Consider the following 25,860-nt stretch of genomic DNA (forward strand, 5'->3'; position numbering starts at 1 on the left):
TTTAGTGGTTTGAATTATTTTCTGAAAAGCCCCATTAAAACCTGTCTTTACTCTGCCTTAAATGGTGACCCATTCCAGTATTCTGGGCTGGAGAATCCCATGGACAGAGCAACCTGGCTGGCTCCTGTCCATAGGGTCACAAAGAGTCAGATATGACTGAAGCGCCTTGGCACAGCACAAATCAAAGTCCAGCATATTCTCTGTGAATTCCTTGTCTTTTACCATTTGGGACACCAGGGAAGCCCCTAAAAGAGTGTTAGACCAGTGTAATCAGGAAACTGGCCTCTGCTGTGTCAGGAGGAAGCAAGTGAACATGAAAAAGGAGTAGTCTGCCTCACGCATCCTGAGATTCGCCGTGCTGTCGTCTTACGACTGCCTTTCGTCTTGGTGTCTGAATCAGCAAACACGCTCATGGATCCTCTGACTCGTTTTGCTGTACTCTTGTGTTTACTGATTTCAATACTTACGTTTTCTCTTGTTTTCAGGTTTCCATTTTGATCTGAAATTTAAAATTTCTGGTCTGACTTTGGTCACTGTTTGCATCTTCAACGAGGATTACTTTTCTGTGGTTTCTCTAACCCCTGACTAGAACATATATATTTCTTGCTCTGGTACTTTTACAATTGGCTTGATTTGTCAAGACTTCCAAGGAAATTGTATGTGTGACATTTCTCTGGTCTCTACTACTTGCTCGTACTTTCTGTGCAACTTTTCAGATATTTCCCAAGTCTCTCAAATCTCTGATCGTGTTATATGCCTAATCAGAGTCGACAAACGGATGTCTCCTACATTACAGAAAAAATGAAAATCACCAGGTGGCAAATGCCTCATTTTTTGCCATTACATGTCTAAATTCGCCACATTTGTACTCATTCTCTTTCCTTACTTTCATAAAGGGTCTGTTCCTTGTCCTGTTTCTTGTCCCTGCTTTATATCTCATCATTTCTTACTTTCCCTGAAACTTTACATTGTTTTATATGTTATGGTTACCTTTTCTTCTCAACTGTGTCCTGTGCTCACTTTTTAAACATTTGTAAGTCCCGACTCCTAAAAGTAACCTCTACCTCTCTGCCCACCCTAGATAACCCTTCTTTAATCTCAGTATTCTCTCTCAGTTACTGGCTTTGCCTTCTGTTTTCTTAGTCAGACTTGTTCTAAGAGTGCTAATGTGCACTCAGTACCTTGACTCTTACTTAGTACTTAACCCACGGATCCCTAGTTTCTGCCCCAGCATTACTGAAGTAGGTATCTGTAAGATTCTCAATGACTTTTTTGTTGTTTAGTCATTCAGTGATGTCCAACTCTTTGCGATCCCATGGACTGCAGCATGCCAGGCTTCCCTGTCCATCACCAACTTCCAGAGCTTGCTCAAACTCATGCCCACTGAGTCGGAGATGCCATCCAACCATCTCATCTGTCGTCCCCTTCTCCTCCTGCCCTCAATCTTTCCTAGCATCAGAGTCTTTTCTAGTGAGTCAGTTCTTCGCATCAGGTGGCCAAAGTATTAGAGTTTCAGGTTCAGTATCAGTGTTTCCAATGAATATTCAGGACTGATTTCCTTTAGAATTGACTGGTTTGGTCTCCTTGCTGTCCAAGGGACTCTCAAGAGTCTTTTCTAGCACCATGGTTCAAAAGTATCAGTCCTTCCAAACCCAGCCCTCTGTGTGGTCCAGCTCTTGCATCCATACAGCACTACTGGAAAAACCATAGCTTTGACTAGACGGACCTTTGTTGCCAAAGTAATGCTGTCCAGGTTGGTCATAGCTTTTCTTCCAAGGAGCAAGCCTCTTTTAATTTCATGACTGCAGACACCATCTACAGTGATTTTGTAGCCCAAGAAAATAAAGTCTGTCACTGTTTCCATTGTTTCCCCACCTATTTCCCATGAAGTGATGGGACCAGATGGCATGATCTTTATTTTTTGAATGCTGTTTTTTAAGCCAGCTTTTTCAGCGTCCTCTTTTAGAGGAAAGCATAGTTCCTCTACTCTTTTGGCCATAAGCATGGTGTCATCTGCATATCTAAGGGTATTGGTATTTCTCCCGGCAGTCTTGACTCTAGCTTGTGCTTGCTCCAGCCCAGCGTTCTCACGATGTACTCTGCATAGAAGTTAAATAAGCAGGGTGACTATATACAGCCTTTCCAGCGTACAAGGTAAAAGCTGCTGCTGCTGCTGCTAAGTCGCTTCAGTCATGTCCGGCTCTGTGCGACCCCATAGATGGCAGCCCACCAGGCTCCCCCATCCCTGGGATTCTCCAGGCAAGAACACAATACTCAATGACAATATATATGTTTCTAAATTTTGCAACTATCTTATTTGACCTCCTCAAAGTATCTTTGTTGACTTCCTTTCCCTTGGCCTTTGCGAACCAAGATACCAGATCTTGCTTCTCCCTTTCTGACCACTCCTTCTTTGTAAACTCATTCTTCCCCGCTTGGCCAGTGTATTTTGGAGTTACCCATGGCATGGTCCTAGGCTGTGCAGTCTTCTTCCTGCACTCTGTCCTTGGGTGACCCCCTGAAGATGACTCATGCTTATTACTCTAGCTCAGATGTCCTCTGGGAACTCCATGCCCATGTAGTCGGTTGCTTACTTGACATGCCTCTTTGGATGTCTTAGTAGTACCCTACATTTCTCACATCTAAGACTGAATTAAAAACCCCCTAAATACAATCCAACCAGCCCAACCTAGTTCACTTTTAGTTTTTTTTTTCCTCTCAGTTTCAGTGAATGGCAGCACCATCTATTCTTGTATGCAACTCAGGTTAGTAGGAGCCTACCTCTCCCACTTAAGGAAAGTGAAAGTGAAGTTGCTCAGTTGTGTCTGACTCTTTGCAATGCCGTGGACTGTAGCCCACCAGGCTCCTCTGTCCATGGGATTTTCCAGGCAAGAGTACCAGAGTGGGTTGCCATTTCCTTCTCCACTCCCACTTAATACTATGGCTCTTATTACAACTTGGTATTATATGTCATATTGAAATTGCTGAGCCTTTTAAAGGTGAGAACAGGAAAATATGAGTTACTCTGGATATTCCTTTAATAAATCTGAAAATTTTCAGTATTGAATCAGGATTAGATTTTCTTTGGATTATAAAGATAAATTTTATCAACCATTGCACATATAAAAGTAAAAATATAATTATCTTTTGTTTTTCTTTATTTGCAACTAAATCTCTGCACATGTTTACAGATGACTAAGTAGTTCTACTTTTTATAGTTTTGTAAATGTACACATTGTAAATGACTTTTGTTTTAAAATTTGTTAGATATAAAGAAATACAGTAGGACCCTCTCACCAGCATGTCTGGTTATATATTGTTGAAGGAGACAGTCTTTAAGGGTTATCTTAACCTAGAATTTGTAAGTTCTTTGATTTTTTTGGTATGTTTTCTTGACTCATATCTTCAGTTCTCGCTTCATCTGCATAATCAGGGTGATCCACATTTCTCCACCTGTTTATATTTATCAGGAGATAAGAATGGGATGAGAGGAGAGGAGGCTTAAAACATGATGGATATATGGGAATCAACACCTCTTGAGTTCTTACTCATTTCCACATATTATGCTGGATATTTTATATATATTAATTCACTTTAATGTTATCTTTACTATGCTCTCCGTGTAATTATGAGCATTTTACCTTTAAGACTTAGAGAATTTAGATAACTTAAAATCACACCTAGGAAGGGATAGAAAACTCATGAGTTCTTGACTCCGAAGTTTCTGTCTGATCACAGCAATTGCTTGATCTCATGATTTTAGTAGTGTTCTTAGGAGAGTAAGTTAGAAGGGATAAGTGTGTCTGGCAATTCAGCAAATGAGTCTGATTTAACCCAAATTCTGTTTGCACTCTGTTATCATGGAGTTTTTATTGTTAACTTCAGGGCATAATTTTGAAAATGTTAAGTATATTTATATAACTAAGTAGTCATTGTGAAATCTCATTAATTTAGACATTGGTAGGTTTAAGTTTGTCTTTGAACTATATGTTAAAATAATTTGCAAAACAAACAGTCTGAAATGAATTCTAGGGTAAATGTTTGCATTTCATCTTCTGAATATTTCTTAAACATCTCTCTATATATACACATATATATATGTATGTGTGTGTGTGTGTGTGTGTGTATATATATATATATATAAAATCTGTTGCTGTTTAGCCACTAAGTCGTGTCCGACTCTTTTGTGACCCCCATGGACTGTACCTGCCAGGTTCCTCTATCCATGGAAATTTCCAGGCAAGAATACTGGAGTGGGTTGCCATTTCCTTCTCCAGGGGATCTTTTAGACCCAAGGCTCAAACCTGCCTCTCCTGCATTGCAGTCGGATTCTTTACCACTGAGCCACCAGGGAAGCCCTGTATATATGTCTACAGATACTTATTTAAATATATGATTAAAAGCAATTTTCATCTAATTTCAAAGATTTATTTTTACTCCAGAACTTTTTTAGCTTTAAATATCATGTTAGTTAAAAGTAATAAAACAATGAAACAAAACTACATTTCCCCCAAGACTAAAAATATCCTATATATTTGCCTTTCTTAAATGATCTCTAAATTAATGAAATTATGTGAATTTTTACTTATTATAAATAGCACTCATGTTCTTATGAAAAGTATAACATATGAGAGACTAATGTTAAAACCTTTGAATTTAGATTTGGCTTAGGTTTCTCCAAAACATAATACAGTGAAAAAATAAAACTACATGAAAAATCATCTGATACCTTTGATTCTTATAAATGAATTATATAAAATGAAAAATGAACTTAAAGAATGGTTTTTATGTGACATGAAATTCACACCAAGAAGCACAGATTTTTGGCTTATATAAATAATGCAGGTCTTAGTTGAAATATAGCTATTGCAAATTTTTATTTTAAGAAATAAGGTGAAAGAAATAAAACCAACTTTTTGAAGTGGTATAATTTAACACAACACAAAGTGTCACTCTGTTATACATATCGTTACTTATTACTTCAAAACATGCTTATTCAACTGGAAGTAGTATCCATTTTTTCCTGATATATGATCCTTGACTGCTGTATTAGAAAATAGTTTATGGGAAAATATACCAGGCATATGTCACTTATGACTCATTGGCATAAAGAACTGGTAATGTTGCTACTCATTTTAATGCTTGATTTGACTCCAGAGAGTGAATGATAATTCAGTTTTGTATAGTTATGTACCATTATCACCTGGTACTTAAAAATACTTTACACATTATAAAAGCATAACTTTTAGAGCCATGTGGAATCTAGAGAAATCAATTTGATCATCTAATCTTGCAAATTATGTGGTATCTGAGGGCCAGAAATTTTCAGAGACTTGAGAAGATTCACATCCAGCTTATAGTGAAGGTGATGCTTGAACCATCTGGAGTATTGTTCTGGTTTGCAAATTCAGGTATCTGTTTTTTATTTTTGTCTCAGAATGTTTCAGTTATATCTACTAGGTGCTATGACTGCAGTGAAACGTAAGACACACGTGGGCACGTGGCTCATGAAGCTTGTGCTTTTGTGGAGTTGGCCAACACAAAATGAGATAGTAACAGGTGTGATAGTGGCTATGGAACAAGGTCAGGTAGAAGAATGACGGAGGAGCACTCGCTTAATGTGGGTGATCAGGGGTCTTCTAGGAAATGGCATTTTTGCTGAGACCTAAGGGTAGAAGGGCTTCCCTGGTGGCTCAGATGGTGAAGAATCTGCCCACAGTGTGGGAGACCTAGGTTTGATTTCTGGCTCAGGAATATCCCCTGGAGAAGGAAATGGCTACGCGCTCCAGTATTCTTGCCTGGACAATCCCATGGACAGAGGAGCCTTGTGGGCTACAGTCCATGGGATCGTGAAGAGTTGGACACCACTGAGCATCTAACACTATCAGTTTTCACCAGGTGAAGAGTGCGTAGAAAGAGTAGTCAGAAATAGGGAGGAAATAGCACATGCATAAATCCTGATCCCTTGCATGTTTCAGATTTACTTATAGCTTCCTGTGCATCTTGTTTTATACAATCATGCATTTATTATAATTAACTTCTTATTGAAATATGTATAGCTCGTTTGCTGAATGGTATTGTAAGCATGTAAAATAATTATATAGTGATTACAGCAATATTTTTTTAAAGTAATTATTAAACAATAATAAGATGATAATGTATTTGAAATGGTCATTATACGTAGAGCTCAGTGAACTTAATTGGATGAAGGTAATATTGCTCCTTAATTTGCTGATCAGATGTATTAACTAGAAAACATTTGGACTAGAGCTATATAATAGGGCATCTACCTCCCCCAAATCTCATTGTTCTTAAAAACAACTAAATTAAAAGCCAGGATGCTTATCTATTTACTTATTTATTAAATTTTTATTTTATATTGAAATATAGTTGATTTATAATGTGTTAATCTCAGGTGTACAGCAAAATGATTCGTTTATCTGTGTATATATATCCATTCCGTTTCATATTATTTTCTTATGTATGTTATTACAGAATATTGAGTAGAGTTCCCTGTGCTATACAGTAGGTCCTTGCTGATTATGTAATTTATTTATAGTAGTGTGTATATATTTGAATCCCAAACTCCTAATTTATCCCTCTCTGCCACCTTTCTTCTTTGGTGATCATTAAGTTTGTTTTCTACATCTGTGAGTCGTTTTCTGTTTTGTAAATAAGTTAGTTTCTATCATTTCTTTTTTAGATTCTGTATGTAGGTGACATCGTGTGGTATCTGTCTACATTCTGACTTGTTTAGATTCTGTATGTAGGTGACATCGTGTGGTATCTGTCTACATTCTGACTTGTTTAGATTCTGTATGTAGGTGACATCGTGTGGTATCTGTCTACATTCTGACTTGTTTAGATTCTGTATGTAGGTGACATCGTGTGGTATCTGTCTACATTCTGACTTGTTTAGATTCTATATGTAGGTGACATCGTGTGGTATCTGTCTACATTCTGACTCGTTTCCCTTAGTATGATCCTCGTTAGGTCCGACTGTGTTGCTGCAAATGGCAGCATTTCATTCTTTTCATGCTGCGTAGTATTCCATTTTATGTATTTCCTATTCTTGGCGTTAGGATAGTGTCTCAAAATGTTCACAAGTGATTTCTTATATGACGCAATAGATATTTAGAACTCCTGAAGAAAAATTTTCAAAGGCCTGTTTTAAAAGAGATTACTTAAGAACCCAAGGTATATGAGATAATAAAATCCTCACAGTACAACAGGAAGCACCAGTAGTAGTGAAACTTCCTTTTCTCTGTTTGCTCGCATCGTGTAGCTTGTGGCATGTCAATTCTCCAGCCGGGGATTGAACCTGGGCTGCCTCGGTGAAAGTGCTGAATCCTGACCACTAGACTTGCAGGGAGCTCCCAGCGATACATATTTTTAAATTAGTTTTTAATGGAGATAATTACCATTGGAGAAGGAAATGGCAACCTACTCCAGTATTCTTGCCTAGAGAATCCCACGGACAGAGAAGCCTGGTGGGCTATAGTCCATAGGTTTGCAGAAAGTCGGATATGACTGAGCAACTGTCACTCATGTAGTTGGAATAATTAATGCAGAAAGATCCCATTAAACCCTAGGCCAATGCAGGAGACATAAGAGACACAGCTTTGATCCATGGGTCGGGAAGGTCCCCTGAAGGAGCAACCCACTCCAGTATTCTTGCCTGGAGAACCCCATGGCCAGAGGAGTCTGGCAGGCTACAGTCCCTAGGGTCACAAAGAGTCAGATGCGACTGAATTGGCTTAGCGGCTTAGCATGCATGCACATGCCATTACCACTAGCAATGTATTAGTGATAATCTCGCCTCATCTTCACCAGCATTTGATCTTGTCATTACTTTTTATCCGAGCCATTCTATTAAATCTGTACAGATACATCATTTTTAAAATTTAAGACTTTTTTTGAGGAGTTTAAATTTCACAGCAAAACTGAGGGGAAGTTACAGAGATTTCCGATACACTTCTCCCACAATACATAGTCTCCCACATTATCAGCACTGCCCACCAGAGCATCAGATTTGTTACAACTGACGAATCTGGAATGACCCATCAGTATCATTCTAAGTCCGTAGTCTGCATTGGGCTTCACTCTTGGTGGTGTGCATTCTGTGGGTTTGAATTAGTGTATAATGACCTATGCCCATCATTATGGCATCATATATGGCATTTTTTACTAAGATATTCTGTGCTCCACACATTAGTGCATCCCCCAGCCCCAGCTGTTGGTGGCCGTGGTCCTTTTACTGTCTCTTTATATAGTTTTGCCTGGTACAGAGTGTCACGTGGTTGGAATCGTGCGTTATGCAGCCTTTCAGACTGGCTTCTCTCGATTAATGATGTACTTTTAAGAGTCCTCCATGTCTTCAGTGGTCTAGTGGCTTGTTTTGAGTTCTGAAACGTATTCTCTTGTACAGTTATCCTTTCTTCTGATGACTGACATATTGGTTGCTTCCCAGTTTTGACAGTTATGAATAAAGCTGCTGTAAATATCCATGTGTGGGCTTTTATGTGAGCGTAAGTTTTCAACTCCTTTGGGTAAATACCAAGGAATAGGATTGCTGGATCCCATGGTAAAAGTATGCTTAGTTTGCAGGGAACTGCCAGCCTGTCTTCCAGAGTGGCTGCCCATTGTGCGTGCCCGTCAGTAATTCCAGGCCACACCCTCGCCAGCAGGTGGGGGTGGCAGTGTTCTGGGGTTTGGCCTTCCTCGTAAACGTCTAATACTGTCTCATTGTTGTTTCAGCTTCCATTTTCCTGATAGTATAGAATGTGAAGCACTTTCTCATATGCTTATTTGTCATCTGTATATCTGTAAGGTATCTGTTAAGGTCTTTGGCTCATTTTTAAAGAAGTTTGCTTATTTTCTTATTACTGATATTTAAGAGATCTTCGTATATGTTGGATAACAGTCCTTTATCAGATGTGTCATTTGTATATCTTTTCTCCTAGTCTGTGGCTTATCTTCTCATGTATTTGATCAATTTTTTTAAATTGATGTATAATTGATTTACAGTGTTGTATTAACTTCTCCTATACAGCAAAGTGCTTTAGTTATACACGAATATACTTTTAAAAAATGCTCTCTTCTGACAAACCATGGTGGTTTGTCAGAGTACTGAATATAGTTCTCTATGTTATGCAGTAGGACCACGTTGCCTATGATCGCTTCTATGATTTTTAGGCATCTGGTTTTACATTTAAGTCTTTAGGCCATTTTAAGTTTATTTTGTGTGTGGTGAGTGTGTTGTAACTTCATCGATTTACATGCACTGTCCAGCTTTCCCAGAAGCATTTGCTAAAGAGACTGTCTTTTTCCAAACTGTCTGTAATCTATTATTAACTTGCTTTCAACAGTGCGTGGCACAGTTCTTTCAGATACTAATATACTAAATATGACAGCATCTTCAAGATGTTTCTCACCGCTGCTACCTGTTTTCTTGTGGCTTTAAGATGGGCAAATTAATTTGAAATTCCTATTAGGGACAGCCTTGAAGGGTAAAACTCTAAAGGAGGAATGAAGAGGTCTACTATCTTTCTAATGGTGTATATTGGAAGATTTGAGGGCTTACACGTATTCGGTAGTCCTTGTCAGAAAACTTTCCCTAGAGCACACGATCCTCACAATAGGCACACAGCTTGCTTCCAGCTGTCACCTTGATTTGATTTATTCTCTAGGCAGAAATCTGATTTTAGCTATATTCCGTTTGAGATTTAAAATAAATTAAGATTCTGCTTCAGTCATGTTAATTCATTTTAGGCTCTGCATTTCTGGACCGACATGTCTGTACTTTGTGAGGTGGACGGTTTACTGTAAAATAAAATGAGTGCCATGGATCGTAATAATTTGAAAGCATTTTGAATTTGGTTTTTGCTTCCAAAAACTTCCTTTAATTTTGTAAATGCTAATGTTTAACAACTACTGTGATGACTCAAAATCCGTTTAGTTTCATAATTCTTATAGTTCTGAAAGACTCTTATAAAGAGGAAAATGAAGAAAGGAACATAATCTACACATATACAGGATATGATTTCCTTCACAGTCTTTATTTCTTAGAGTAGTTGAAATAATTTATATTAAATGTGTTCTCTTTTAGTATTGTACTTCTGCTAAGCCAAAAACAGACACTTGAAGAGCTGAAACAGTCAGTCCAGCAGCTGAGATGCACCGAGGCAAAGTTTACAGCACAGAAAGAATTGCTGGAGCAAAAAGTGCAAGAAAATGATGGGAAAGAGCCACCTCCAGTAGTCAATTATGAAGAAGACGCACGATCAGTTACATCTATGGTAAGCCAAAGCATAAACAGATGAGAAAGTTGAAAGAGTTGTATACAGGTAATAAGTGAATACAAAAATTATTTTTGGTTGCTATAACAAGTTATTACTCTTGTTAATATGCAGGTCCTATTAAACTTGTGTGTAAATGCAAAATAAACTTGTCGGTCACCTCAGGTCACCTGGAGAACACTTTCAGAAACCACCTGTAGAGTCAGAGGAAAAAGCTCTTCTCTTGCCTTTAAATCTGAAAACAAAGACTGCAATTGTTTTTATTCCTGGGATACAGCAGGAAGGTAGGGTGTTATTCTTAAGGTAGAAATAAGAAAAAGATATTTATTGATTTTTTCTTATTAAGAACAGTAGAAGTTTATCTGAGATTGATGATGTTTTTGCTGTTTTCACAATACAAAACATTGATTTTGCTTATAAAGATTTTTTCTTATAAATATCTTTTAACTACAATAAACACATTTAAATCTAGCAACTAGTAATTCAACTTTATTTTATATAGATTTATTAACTGTTTAAGAATGCTTAGTGTAAGTACTTTTTCTCTCTTCCCCTTCCTTTCCTCCTTCTTTCCTCTTATGTTGATTGTTTCTATCAACAGACAATTTTGACACCCACTGGTCATTTGGAAATATCTTCAGACATGTTTGATTTTCCCAGCTGGTGGATGCTTTTGGTATCTAGTTGATAGAGGCCAGTGATGCTGCTAAATATCACACAATGCCCATCACAGCCCCTCTCTTCTTATTCCCAACAAAAAAATACTCAGCCTCACATATTAACAGTGCCAGGGCTGAAAAGGACTGAGCTGTGTCCTTGGTTTTCTCTGTGAGTAACTGAGTAACTGGATGCAGTCCATGAGTAGAACTGTTACAGTTAATGATGCTATAGATGTATTTGAATAATTTTTAGTTCATGTTATTCTAAATAGTACCATTTAGCTGTTAAATGAATTCATAGGAAATGTCTCCATAGGAAAAAAGATTGCATTTGAAATTTCCAATTCCAGATAAATCTGGATATGAATATGAAGTGTTTAAGTTATTGTGATTATTGCAGTTTTTAAATTAATTGAGCCATAGTGATCTATGCAATACATTGTGAAGTATAATTCTTTGCTCTCCTTATTGTCCTGCCAGATAATAAGGATCTTATTATATAGACCAAGGCCCCTACTAGGTTAATTTTCTTATTTCATGATTTTTGGTAACTATCTGGTATATGTCTTTTTTTTTTTTTTTCAGAGAAACTTCTGAAGGTCATTCTTTTGCTTGGCTTTCAAACCTTAGTAAAGCTTTTATTCTCTGAGTATGGTTTATAATATTTCCTTGTCCCCATGTGGCTGTGGGAGTGGTTCCTTCATAGCCTGATTTAGTGGTAGATTGTCACTAAATGGTAACGTATCCCCATTTTATAACTACAACTAGAATCTAGAGTTTGCAATTTAAAATATAATAGTTCATTAAGTATTTCATTAAGAACTCATAATCCTTTAGAGTTTTATCTTTGATAATCATTGAAGAAGAGGTTTTTCAATAAATGAATAAATAGTGTTTTAAAGAGTATATATAATACTGTGATCCCAAGTGGCATTAGTGGTAAAAACCCTCCTGCCAGTACAGGAGAAACAAGAGATCTGGTTTGATCCCTGGGTTGGGAAGGTCCCCTAGAAGAGGGCATGGAAACCCACTCCAGTATCCTTGCCTGGAGAATCCCTTGGACAGAGGAGCCTGACTGGCAATGGTCCATAGGGTCGCAAAGAATTGGACCCAACTGAAATACAACATAATACAGTTTAAGAGACTAAACTGCTTTCTGGTACTTTCAGACCTTCTCCTGTACCCATTTATTAAATGATGATAATATCTTATGAATGTTTAGAAAGTGATATCAGGTGTCTCATTTTATTCAATTTATTTTAAATAGCTGAAATGCTGTGTGTTTCTACACATCTTATCTATTCACTGAAGTAATGCCTTTAGTAAGTCTTTAAGGAATTTACAAAGAAATGCTGTGTGTAGTTTAAGGTAATAAAGTAACATTTTATATATCAAACAGGACATTCCACCAATTGATGCCAGTTGATGAGATTCTACAGTATGTTTTATAAACAAGTAAAAACTATTTTCAGTTAGTAGTTCTTACAACTAAGTAATACTCCCACATATACCAATGAAATCTTTGCATAATTCAGCCTTTCAGTAATAATTAGAATATAACTTTTCATTTTATTCAAAAAGCCAAAATATTAAAACTATAAATCGTTTTTCCCCAAACGTCTGTTTAAGCATTATGAGTAATTTTACCAAAATGCTTGAAATTCAGGTAAGCAGGCCCATTGGTTTTTCCTGTTTATAAATTCTATCTTTACAAATGATATCTTTGTATTTCAATAAGGGAAATTTAGTTGAGTATTGGAAGAATTGGAAGAACTAAAAATTAAACCATAATATAGTGAAAAATAGTGAAGCTTGGCCTAAATATTATTTAAGAGCAAGTTATTAACTATTCTGTGCTGTACTTAGTCTCTCAGTTGTGTCTGACTGTTTGTGACCCCATGGACTGTAACTTGCCAGGCTCCTCTGTCCATGGGATTCTGCAGACAAGAAAACCAGAGTGGGTTGCCATGCCCTCCTCCAGGGAATCTTCTCAACCCAGGGATCAAACCCACGTCTCCCGCATTGCAGGTTGATTCTTTACCATCTGAGTCACCAGGGAAGCCCAAGAATACTGGAGTGAATAGCCTGTCCCTTCTCCAGAGGATCTTCCCAACCCAGGAATTGAACCGGGGTCTCCTGCATTGCAGGTGGATTCTTTATTAGCTGAGCTAATAAACTATTAACTATTCTACATTTCCTAGTTAATGGCAATGTTAACCAAAATACAGACTCCTCAGTGGTGATTGCTTCTGTGAAAGAGCGTCCTTAAGGAACTGTACTGCTGAGATGGGCCATGGATTGTATATTCTTAAAAAATTCCAAGGTGATTCAGATAATCATGGTTAGAAGTCTCGTTAGGCTGTTAGATGTATTGACATTTATTTCAACTTTGTAATTTTATGAGAATAAACAGATCTAAAGAATTGTGTAGGCAAGTAATATAAACATCTTTGCCAGGAAAGCAAGAATGAAAGTCGCTCAGTTGTGTCTACCTCTTCGTGACCCCGCTCCTCTGTCCATGTAATTTTCCAGGCAAGAACACTGGAGTGGGTAGCCATTCCCTCTTCTAGGGGATCTTCCCGAGCCAGGGGTTGAACCCGATTCCCCTTCATTGCGGGCAGATTCTTTGCCGTCTGAGTCACCAGGGAAGCTGATCCTCTAATGTTGTCTTTTTCACCTAAGTCTAATTTTGGCCAAAATACCAAGGAGGAAATGATAAATATTAAGTATTGAAAAGTAAGGGCTTCTTTAGTAGCTCAGACAGTAGAGACTCTGCCTGCAAAGCAGGAGACATGAGTTCTATTCCTGGAAAAAGAAATAGCTACCCACTACAGTATTCTTGCCTAGAGAATTTCTTGGACAGAGGAGACTTGCAGGCTGCAGTCCATGGAGTCACAAAGAATCTACACGACTGAGCAACTAACAGACAACAAAAACAACACTGCACAGTAATTACCTATTATTTGTGGACACGTGTGTTTCATTTATACATTTAAAGCAGTATTTATTGATCACCTACTATGTGTCAAAGATATTTTTATATGCTTGTAATATATCAGTGCATAAAACTAATGACTCTTAGGAGTTACATTCTGTGGTGAGTGGCACTTAATAAATAAACTGTATATTATATTGTAATTGTAATTGAATGAATGCTCAGTCCTGTCCGACTCTTTGTGACCCCATGGAGTACCAGGCTCCTCCGTCCATGGGATTTTCCAGGCAATAGTACTGGAGTGGGTTGCCATTTCCTTCTCCAGGGGATCTTCCCTATCCAGGGATTAAACCCGAGTCTTCCGAATTGTAGACACACGCTTTACCGTCTGAGCCACCGGAGAAGTCTATATATCATATTGGAAGATGCTAAATGCCAGGGTATAAAGACAAAGCAGGGTAGGGGGTCGGGGGCCCAGTGGCTCAGAGGTTGAGATACAATTTTGTTTTTTGGGATACAATTTTAAATGGAAATAAAGATAAGCACCTTTGAGAAAGTGACATTTTAATATTAACAATGTTCTTTTTAATGAAAAAAATGAAATAATAGGTAAATAGTCATCACAGAATCTCTGCTTGGTGGAAATTTTTTTCTATTATTTTTCTTAATTTTCAAGATTTCTGAAAACAACATATGCTGCTTTAATAACTACAAATGTGTGAGTGTTATTAAATAAATACAATATATTCCTACTGCATAAAATAAAAATAGTAGATAAAATAAAATACCTCATAGTCCTGCTTAGCGTTCAAAGGCATCCAGTGATCAATTTTTACACAAGAAAGTGACATTTGAACCAAACCTTGAACTGGGAAGCTAGTAAACTGCTTAATTTCCAGGAGAAGAACATTCTAGTCAGAGGATGTGTTTATGTCAAAGACAAAGGCAGGGACCTATCTGGACTGTCCAGGGTATAGTGAGGAGCTCTGAGCAGGGGCAAGGTAAGAGGAGAGGGAATGAGAGTGAGAAGCGATGAGAGCAGGTCTCAGGTCCCGGGAGCATAATGAAGATGCTGCTGCTGCTAAGTCGCTCAGTCGTGTCCGACTCTGTGCGACCCCATGGATGGCAGCCCACCAGGCTCCCCTATCCCTGGGACTCTCCAGGCAAGAGCACTGGAGTGGGTGCCATTGCCTTCTCCAGCATAATGAAGGGTCATGCGTTTTCTCTGAATGAAAGGGAAGCCACTGGATGAGGAGGTTATAACAGAAGATGGACATACTGTGACTTGTGATTTCAGTGATCGCTGTGTCGATAATATACTTAAAGGTGATAAGGTTGGAAGAACAGGGCTTTTGCCACACCTGGGAGATAGACGATGACACACTGAGGGTGGCGTCATGGGAGGCCGTGAGAGGTGATTCGTTTCTGAGTGTGGTTTGATGACTGAAAGTGAAAGTGAAGTTGCTCACTCGTGTCTGACTCTTTGCGACCCCATGGACTATATTATAGCCCACGAGGCTCCTCTGTCCATGGAATTTCCCAGGCAAGAATACTGGAGTGGGTTGCCATTTCTCCAGGGGATCTTCCCGACCCAGGGATCAAACCCGGGCCTCCTGCATTGCTAGCAGACAGTTTTACCAGCTGAGCCACCAGGGAAGCCCATGAGATTTCCTGTGGGTTTAGTCTGGGGTATGAGAGAGAAGATTCGAGAACAGTTTTCAGGTTTGAGGAGGAGCTCTAGAGGAACAGTGTTTGTTTCAAGTGTGGGGTAGGACTGCACAGAGTGGCCTTGATGAGGAAGAGCAAGGGTTCTGTTTGTCTTTCCAAAAAAAGAGAGAAAAATAAAAGAAACACCCAACCAGTGTGGAAATTTGGTAGTTCCAGAGCATGTTTTGGACTGGAGATATACATTTGAGAGTTGCAGGCATCAAATGGTGTTTAAAACTATTTGACCATAGAAGGTTACCAAGTGAAGGAGGCAGAGAAGAAAAGGGAAGCAAGGGCTGCTCTCTGGGGCGCTGCACGTTAGGTCCGGACAATGAGGAGTCGGCATAAACTGAGGAGGAGTGCCCAGTGAGGGGGCAGAAAGTCGAGAGAGTTCGGTGTCCTCAAAACACGCTCCAAGGAGAAACGAGTTCTGTGGTTTTGGACCTGCCAGGTTAGGGCACTTCCTGATTTGACTGCAGGACTTTGCTGAACTTTCTGTATCAAATGGCCAAGAGAACTATAGCACAGAATGCTCTCTCTCTGGAAATACTGGTCCCATCCTTTCTCAATCCTTTTTCAGAGTGTCCTGAAGGGACCACTGTGCAATGGAAACTGTACTTTGAGAAGTGAATTAGAAGACAAATCCTTTCTTATCTAATTGAGTTATTGATTGATTAAATGTGCTGTTAATGCTAAAGGCATTTTGTGTTGTTTCAATGTTCTATGGACCCAAGGATTATTTTATCTTATTCTTCAATTTTAGCTCTGCAGGCAGAAGAATCTGCCTTTTGGGGCAGAGTAGAAGGGTAAACTCTTTGTTGGCTGCCCTTGGATAATGATGGCAATACCAAGATTTCTAGTCCCTGACTAAATATTGCCTGACTTTACTCTCTTGCTTTCTCTCTCTCAATCTGTTAAAAAGTATTACATGATTGTTTTTAGCTCTCTAGTTGTAAAACATGATAAATTTTCAACCAGTGTCTGTTGAATTGAGGAATTGCACTTCCTTTTTATTCCAGAGTAATCTAATTATCTTACTTTATAGCAGTGTGTACATTAGGCCAAATATAATGATTTTTGTTCAATCTCCTTTATATGTCAAATATAGCTAGAATTGATCGCACCATGGAATGAGTTCTTTTTAAATGTTTTTAGCTATACTGTAAGATAATTGCCTTTACTTTGATGTTTCTGAAGTTGTACACTTTAAGCCCTTTTACTAGCGTAATGCACAATATAAATTTATCTTCTCTATGTATTTTATTGATTTATGCTTAATTGAACAGCACTGTCAGTAAAATCCTGTTTTGTTACGTTTCAACCAACAAAATATCTTGTTTGTTGACTAAATATTATCTGCCGTTACGATTCAGTGATAATTCGTTTTACCACAGTGTTCAATGTATTTCCAGTTTTTATAGTTAGTCCCTGAATTGGAATGCTGTCAATTGAGATTTCATATTGACAACATTATTGAAGCTTTATCTGTTTTCATCATCAGGTACATTTTCTTTCGTTAAACATAGAAGTTAAATGTTAATTCCAAGCTTTACTGTCAAACGTGCTGAGCAAAGTGCCAGACTGAGACCAGGAGACCTGAGCTGAGCTTTGCCTCTGCTGTGGGGCTCTTGGGAGGTTACTTAACCTTTCTGAGTTGGTTTTTTCTTCCCATAGAAGGAGCAAATGTGTACCCAACTTGTCTGCCAGGATTTCTGTGACACTGAAATGAGATTATGTATTTTATGTTTTATGAAATACTGTTAAAACACGTTTCTACTTCATTTCTTTTTCTAATAATGTACCTTAGTTCACATTTAAATTAATTTGTTAGATACTTACTGAGTTCTTAATTATGAATTATAGATATTTCTGTTGGATTATCGTTTGTATTTCTTATTTATGAAGGCAAACATTGTAATTAATTTCTCTGAATATGTAGAACATATGCGCGCACAGGGGTCTAAGTGTCCTTTTGTGAGTCCTCAGTTCCCTACCTCAGAGGTAACTTTCCAGAAGCATTGTATGCAGATATAAACATGAATTTATACCACATGTTTTCTGCTCTTTTGACATAAATGGTAAAGCATATAACAATACTGTTTACTTTTCTGCTTAATATATTTTAAGTATCATTTACAACAGTGAATATATACTTCTTTTTTTCATTTATTTGTTCAACAAATAAGTATTTATTTCATGTCAGCTATCAGTTACCACTCTAAGTTCTGAGGATGCAGTAGTGAACAAAATAAACTTTTTTTTGTTCTCATGGACCTTGCACTCTTAACTGAAGCAGACAGACAGTAAATTTATATTTCTATATGTGTGTGTATACACACACACACACACACACACACACACACATGTAGTCAGGTGGTGGTAAGTTCTTTGGAGAAAAATGAAGCGGGAAGGAAGAAGAGGGTGCTGGGAGGTGTTTTATATGGATGGTGGTTGAATATGGCTTCACTGATCAAGTGGTGTTTACACAGAGATCTGACATGACGAAGGAGTAAACGGTGGGATTGCCTGGGGTGAGGATATTTCAGGCGGTGGGAAAAGCCGCGGGAAGGCTCTGGGGCAGGAGTTTGCTTCTTGTGTTGGTGGAGCACCCAGGACGGCCGTGCGCTTGGAGCCGGATGAAGCAGGGGAGGGTCGGGGAAACGGCCAGTGTTCAGATCACACAGCCGCGCAGACCATGGTGAGCACTGTGATGCTGACTCAGGGACATAAGATTCTGAGCAAAGAATGACATGTGTACATGGTTTATAATATTTTGTTATTAAGACAGTTTTGGTGAAATCCTATACTTTTTCTATGTATATAAATGGAGATTATATGTAAGATCCATTTTAGAGGGTTTTGTGCAGTTTATATAGGTTTAGATTTTACTTTAAAATAATTTAAAAGTTTCTTAATCTGAAAACAATGTAAGTTATGGATATTAATTACTATATTAATATTGACATTAGTGTTTCAGTCTTATAGGTGAATACATTCTTGCTTTCAGCTTCCCTTTGGCATAGATTTTTATCATGCTCATCTTTTAGTAGCTCTCTAGTTTATTAAATTATTAGATTCTCCAGTGGATCTGATACTTAAAGAGTATTTAGAGATACATGCTTTATGTAATTGATGGACAGATTTTTAATTTATAAAACAAAGATGTTAGGAGGTGATAATGATTACATTATAAAAAATTTGTTGATTTTTCCAAATGATTCAGGTCAAGATTCCTTAACATTCTAACCACAGGGGAACCACCAATCAATACCACAGTGATATATTACCTTACTCTGATCAGAATGGCCCTTATCAAAAGAACAGTAGATAACAGTGTTTGGCAAGGATGTGAATGGGCAGGAATGCTTTGGCACTGTGGGTGGGAATATTAATTGGTTCAGCCCCTGTGGATAACGGTATGGAGGTTCCTCAAAAAATTAAAAATAGAACTGCCACATAATTCAGTAATTCCATTTCTGTGTGTTTATTCCAAAGGACATGAAAACACTAACTTGGAAAGGTAGTCTGCACCCCATTTTCCCAGCAGCTTCCCAGGTGGCACGAGTGGTATAGAATCCGCCTGCTGCTGCAGGAGACAGAGGCTCAATCCCTGGGTTGGGAAGATCCCCTGGAGAAGGGCATGGCACCCCACTCCAGTATCCTTGCCTGGAAAATCCCATGGATGGAGGAGCCTGGCGGGCTGCAGTCCATGGGGTTGCACAGAGTCGGGCACGACTGAGCGACTTTCCATGTAGCACAAAGGGCAGAGAAAGATGTGGAAACTTGAGTCAAACTGGCATGATCTTCATTGTGTTTAAGTAGATTTCTGCCTCCCCCCACCTTAGGTCAATTTCATCTGTAAAATGCGGTTAGTAACATGCCCTTCATAGGACTGTCGGCAAAGGCAAAGGCACTTTATAGAGCTCTGGATGGAGTTAGGAAGGAAGGTGTTTAGCGCACAGTCGGTTTTTGTCCCCTTTCTTTTCCTTCTTCCCTCCCTTTCTCGTTTTCCTCTTTTCTTCTGTGTCTTGCACTTTTGTCCCTGTTTCTCCTCTTCCTGCCTTTGCCTTCTTAGTAAACACAGTCAAACAACTTGCATGAGTATTTATTGTGTGCCATGGATGGAGACATCCTAAAGTAAAACAAAGTCTCCGTACTGAAAAATCTACATTCAGCAGGCAGAAAGTTGTAATGAATAACTGATTAACAAGAAAACATCAGAGTTAAGGGCTATGATGAAACTGGTCGTTAATATTCCTCAGATTTTTGCCTTTACCCCAAGGCCTTCTGTTCTTTGTAGTTATGTTATCTGTGGGTTTTTTTTCCTTCTGTCGTGATTTAAACGTTAACTTATGACCCCCATATCTACTTGTCCAAGGAAATTAGGAATACTGAAATATTACTCAAGACAAAGATAAAAAATAAAAGCAGAGAAGTTAAGTGCAATATGCAGATTCACACAAAAAGGTTAAATTAATACAGATTTTAATTTATTGACAATTTCATTATTCATACACTAATTAGATTTCATTTTTGTGTATTTTTTGGACTGTTTACTTACAGAAGTAGTGTTAACTGACATTCTCTGTTATTTAAAATTAAAACTAAACTATCTTATGGTAGTTTAATACAGATACATTAATTGTAAAGACAGAGGAGAGATCTCATCATATGAAGAACAAAAAAGACTTTTAAGTACATGACTAATTTGTTGTAATAATTGTGAATAATAAAATTGCTAATAGTTTCTATTGATATGAATACATAATACATTATGTATTTTTTCCATAATACATTAATGGTCTTGTGTTTTTTTGCACCCATTAAAAATAGGTCAGTCAAAAGCAACTACTTGGCATATGAACTTTTACATGTCATGTTTAGGACATTCTTTTAAATTTTAAAAATTATCTAATTTCCTCAACCTGAAAAAAGTTATTTCCGTCTCTACAACTTATTTGCTAATTCCTGTATTAAGTTGAATAGTATTTGTCTTGAAATTCATCTGAGAATATATCATCTTTTGATTTGAATTATAGGCAGACAGTTGACCTTGCATGTGGTAAGGAATTCATATATTTTTATCTCCAAAGCCTTACATCTTAAATTTTGAAAATTATTTTATGACATATTAATTAATTTAATTGAAAGGTTTAATAAAGACGACATGTGAATATTATGATTGATTGCTTCATTTGGTACCTAATGATAGAATTTTAAATCCTAATAAATTTTCTCTTTTGTTATAGTATTCTGTAGAAAATTATTTCTTAGTATTAATATTTAAAAGATTAAGATTCAAGTGTTCATTTTTAAAATCATTGTTTTATTGCAAATTCCAGGCAAATGATAAAATCTTGAACTAAGGAAGATTTTCTCTGTCAGAATATATCTAGAGATCTTTTAGAGTAGAGTCTAATTCTTGCAGATACATTCTCAGAATTGCTTAAAAATCATTTAATCCTTGGAAGGAGAGAGAACTATCAGAAAGAATCATTTATACTCCTGCTGTGTATTTACTGTGTGGTAAATGTTAGAGGCGGAGAAGGCAACGGCACCCCACTCCAGTACTCTTGCCTGGAAAATCCCATGGGTGGAGGAGCCTGGTGGGCTGCAGTCCATGGGGTCGCACAGAGTCGGACACGACTGAGCAACTTCACTTTCACTTTTCACTTTCATGCGTTGGAGAAGGAAATGGCAACCCACTCCAGTGTTCTTGCCTGGAGAATCCCAGGGATGGAGGAGCCTGGTGGGCTGCCGTCTATGGGGTCGCACAGAGTCGGACATGACTGAAGCGACTTGGCAGCAGCAGCAGATGTTACAGGGGCTACAGGAGAAGATAAACAAATTCAGATCCTTTCATCTGCCTTCATTTTGAAACTTGAGTGTTTCTTTCATGGACAACATTTCTCCCTTCCTTTCTCTTTTGCAAACAAGCCATAATTAACTATAGTGCTTGCTGTGAGAGTGTTGCATCCTTCAGAGTGTTTTGGGGTTGAAAAAAGTTTGAGGACTATTGGGCAAAGAATTTTGTCTTATAGAGCTCTTTTTTAAAAATTTTTTTTAATTTTATTTTATTTTTAAACTTTACATAATTGTATTAGTTTTGCCAAATATCAAAATGAATCCACCACAGGTATACATGTGTTCCCCATCCTGAACCCTCCTCCCTCCTCCCTCCCCATACCATCCCTCTGGGTCGTCCCAGTGCACTAGCCCCAAGCATCCAGTATCGTGCATCGAACCTGGACTGGCATCTCGTTTCATACATGATATTTTACATGTTTCAATGACATTCTCCCAGATCTTCCCACCCTCTCCCTCTCCCACAGAGTCCATATAGAGCTCTTTTAAAGTTCTGAATGCCCCTTGTGAAAGTAGCATATTAAGCATTGTGAGATAATAAAATGTACCTCAAATCAAGGCTTGGGGGACTAAACAGAGTGGCAGTCACCCTCAATGTGGGCAGTGCTAGCATGGAAAAAGACCCTTTGAATGAAGTCCTAATATAGATAGCTAAGCTAGAGAGTGGGTGTTGGTGTTAGAAAGGAAACTCAGATATTGCTGGAGATGAATTTAGTTTCTTTCATAATTTTGTCCTTAGGCCTGTCCCTTTCCTTTTTCAGAAGTAATTTAGGTTGAGAAAGGTGGGGAAAAAATTAGGATAGAGGAGAAAGCTAAAGGAAAAGGTCTTAAAATTTTGGAAAGGAGAACTGACCTCTTTTTCTGTGATATAACCAGAAATGGTAGAGGGCTGCAGGTGGAAACACATGGGCTTAGCGAGAGCAAGGAGCACGTGGGGTAGGTGGGCCAGAAAGGCGAGCGGCGGCGGGTTCAGAGGCCAGTGAGCGAAGGACTAAGAGCAGGGTTGGTCAAACAGGATCAGGTTGGTGAGGGAAAGAAGACAAGAAGGGCAAAGAAGATGGCAGGTAAAGAACAGGAGGGAAATAATACAGAAATAAGAGGTAACTAAAGGAAAGACTAGAAGGGGACTCGGAAAAAGGAGATGGCAGAGGACCGTGCACTAATTGAAAATAAAACAAAAATATTTATTGAACCAAGCTAAGGGTGTCAAAATTTTTACTTTGTAGTTCAGAAATATCTAATATATGGATACAATTTGTGGTTCCAATATTCATTCTTACATTTTCAAGTTTTACGTCAAGAGCCAAATTATAATGAGTGATTCCCAAAGGTTTTTATTGGATGGTATTTAATAAGAAAAAATAAAATGGAAAATTTTAACGTTTACCCACAAACAGAAATAATTTAGTTCCAAATAATTAGTTCCCCCATAGAGAAATATGTAATTTATTGGTACAGGGTATGAGTGAGAATAGAGTTCCATTATACCTATGGCTGCTTTGATTTGCTATTTCTTATATCATGGGTATTTGAGATAGCTTATGTTAATAGTGTGTAGTTGTTACAGATACCTATACTTTTGATATTGTGAGCCTTTTTCATTTTTGTTATTTATAAAATAGTTATAGTCTTTGCGTGTATTAGTCTCCAATGCAGGTAAATTATTAGCAAAGAAGACTGTGGGATAAGTCTTTATGTTCACTCATGGTTGGATGACATAAGAGGAAATTCAAATCAATGTGAGAATTCTCACTGAGATCCTTTGTTGTCCTCCGTTTGTGCATAATAGAAAATGCATAGACTTTTTCTGTAGCCATAGTTTATATCACATTTTATCATGCTTTCAATAATTTAATTCCTGAGTTTACAACTAATAAAAACAAATTGATCATGGGACCCTACATGTTGATCAGGCAGTGTTTTCTGATATGATGCCGTGAGTATTTTATATCACCTTTTATTTGTATAATTGTCTTAGTATATTAAAAATGTATTTAATTAGAAGGGTTCTTTGCCAGGCTCTTTTGGTAATAATGAAGACCCTTGAGGTTTCTTGTTTTTTTACTGATGTACCTAGAGATGTAGATATGCTGTCGGCACGAGCACGTTGATTCTTGTCTCCACTGTTCAACTCACCAAGGCAAAGTGCCTTTGTACTTCCTAGCGTTTCACGACAGCATCCAATTTAGAGGTCTCAATTTAGTGGTTGCATGTTATAATTTGAAAATTGTGCTGAGGAATTAAATTATATCTATTTTGAAATACAGACCGTGCTTTTAAAGTGATGAAATAATTTGTGTAGATACTTAAGATACTTGGTATGTGAGGAGTAAAACAAGCATGGCCTAGCCATGCTGTGAAGAGAACGCTGGTCTGTTGTTTTCCATAGGAATTTGAAAGCCTAATTTAGCTTTTGTTTGCCATTCCTTGTAGAACTTCTTGGATGGTTTTTAGGGATGTTGCCTCTTTCCTGTCTCGCAGCGTCAGAGTCAGAGACAGCTTGACTTCTTGCTCGGTGGCTGTACAGTGTGACTGGGGATTAGAATGCTGAAAAGCAAAGAACACGAGGAAATCTTCCTGTGTCCTCTCCTGTTTCCGCAGAGTTCCTCAGCCGATTGACAGGAAGTGAAAAAGAGCCGTTGCTGGAAGCTCCAGCTGTGTCACTTCTAAAAACGGCAGCCTGGTAGAATGGCCGTGTCTAGGGGTCTGAAAATTGCAGAGACAGTGATGTCACCAACATTAGATAACCAGGTTTTGTTTTAAGTTGTTTACCAAAAAGACTGTGAGCTTTGGGAATTTATAATCTTCACATTCCAGGCTTTTCGTCTACATTTCAGATTTACTCGTTTATACACTTGTGTCACCTCTCACTTACTTCCTGCCTAGTCCTCAGAGTATCGGAGGTAGCTAGTGATAATGATACTCAGAAAAATATAAATAAAAAATAAAACCAGAACCAGAAAAAAGGGAGGCTGTAACAGCGGTATGAAGACTGGAGGAAACACTATGTAGCTTATAACATGCTTGGTTACTACAGTAGAGCTATTATTTTGTCTCTAAGCTTCCCAAAGGCCAAAATGGAAAAGAAGATAAAGTTGGTAGTTACTGTTACATAAAAGAAAGCATGTCACATTGCAAGAGAAGCAGAGCTTTTTGCTGTATTTAGCTGTAATAGAATTTCTTCTGGAGGCTTTAACATTGACTTCTGCCGTGACAGTGCCCTTGACGATATCACTGCAGCTCACACTGGAAAGAGATTCATAAGGCCATCTCTTTCAGAATCTAGAATCCCTCATGGAAGTGGAGGCCATAACATCAGAATCAGTCCATGGATGTCTAAAAATACAGCTGTCTGTAAATTGAGTCTATCCAGGAATATAATCTCGGTTTAGAATAATTCATGAGCTGTATGTACTTCTGATGATTCTTAGTACCATTTTTCTCAGCTGCAGTTAGCTTATGCAGTGAGTGATTATTTTCCCTGGAAAAAGTTTTCAACTGCAGGTATCCTATACTTGTTTGCAGGTAGATCTGCAAGGTTAGAAGGGTTTACTAGTAAATTAGCTTATGTTTAAAAATTGTTGAAGACCTATATATTCTTTGAAAGTTATTGGAAATATTTTATATGTTTAAAATAATTTTGATATGTTTGTGAAAACAAAGCTCCCATAAAATTATCTAAAGCTTGTCCTTCAAGGGCTAGAAACTATTACTAATGATTTAAAAGGAAATTGTCAATGTTAAACTTCAATTTTTACTTGCAATGTTCAAGATAAATTGATGTCTCACTGTTTATCTCACTGTTTACAAGGTGATCATTCTTAATTTAACTTGGTAGATTTTTTTTATTGGCTTTATGTATAATCACTCTATAGATTTTAAAGATAAGTAAAGAATTCTGAAAATCTTGCTGTTATTTAAAATGTTCCATTTTGGAGGATTTTTCTGAACAGATTTTTTCACTGTCTATTACAATTCAAAATTTAAAATTTCCTAAAAGATTATTCTTTTAGAGACAGTGGATTTGACTCATTGACATTTGGCCAATTAAAGCCTCGTACATTAGGTTGCTCTAATATGTTCGTTCAGTAGAATTACCAAAAGAAACTGCATGCTAGACATAAAATATTGTCACTGGCAAGCAACCTCCAAGGAAGCAGTGATTCCTGCCTTACAGATGAGAACATTGTAACTTGGAGAGATTAAGGAATTTGATCAGAATCAAAGTGGCAGATTCAAGCTCAGAATTTTCTGTCTAAATTCTCAGCATTGTCGCCGGTTTACAAAGCCAGCAGACTTGTAGTCAGAGAGAATTTAGTTCAGATCCTGTCTATGCTGTTAAAGATATGACCATATGCGAAGTCACACAGCCTTTCTGAGGTAAATATTCTTACTT

General features: G+C 37.7%; 1 protein-coding gene across 21 annotated transcripts in view; it reads left to right on the forward strand.

Moving 5' to 3' along the window:
- FER (FER tyrosine kinase) overlaps positions 1 to 25,860 on the forward strand; it is a 458,023-nt gene that overhangs the window by 143,245 nt on the left and 288,918 nt on the right. For 17 of the 21 annotated variants that reach the window (XR_015168400.1, XR_015168398.1, XM_086413354.1 and 14 more), the window contains one exon: positions 10,109 to 10,298. Coding sequence is in view for 15 of the 21 variants with exons in the window: in XM_086413354.1 (XP_086269480.1) it covers positions 10,109 to 10,298 (190 nt within the window). In the remaining 6 variants the exon portion in view is untranslated. Of the gene's footprint in view, positions 1 to 10,108; positions 10,299 to 10,412; positions 10,583 to 25,860 lie in introns of all 21 variants that reach the window. The other 4 variants (XR_015168399.1, XR_015168396.1, XR_015168397.1 and 1 more) reach the window with 2 other exon arrangements.

Source organism: Bos grunniens, chromosome 7 (assembly GCF_055505025.1).
Source record: "Bos grunniens cultivar Pamir isolate PY7600 chromosome 7, Bosgru_T2T1.0, whole genome shotgun sequence".
NCBI classification, from domain to species: domain Eukaryota; kingdom Metazoa; phylum Chordata; class Mammalia; order Artiodactyla; family Bovidae; genus Bos; species Bos grunniens.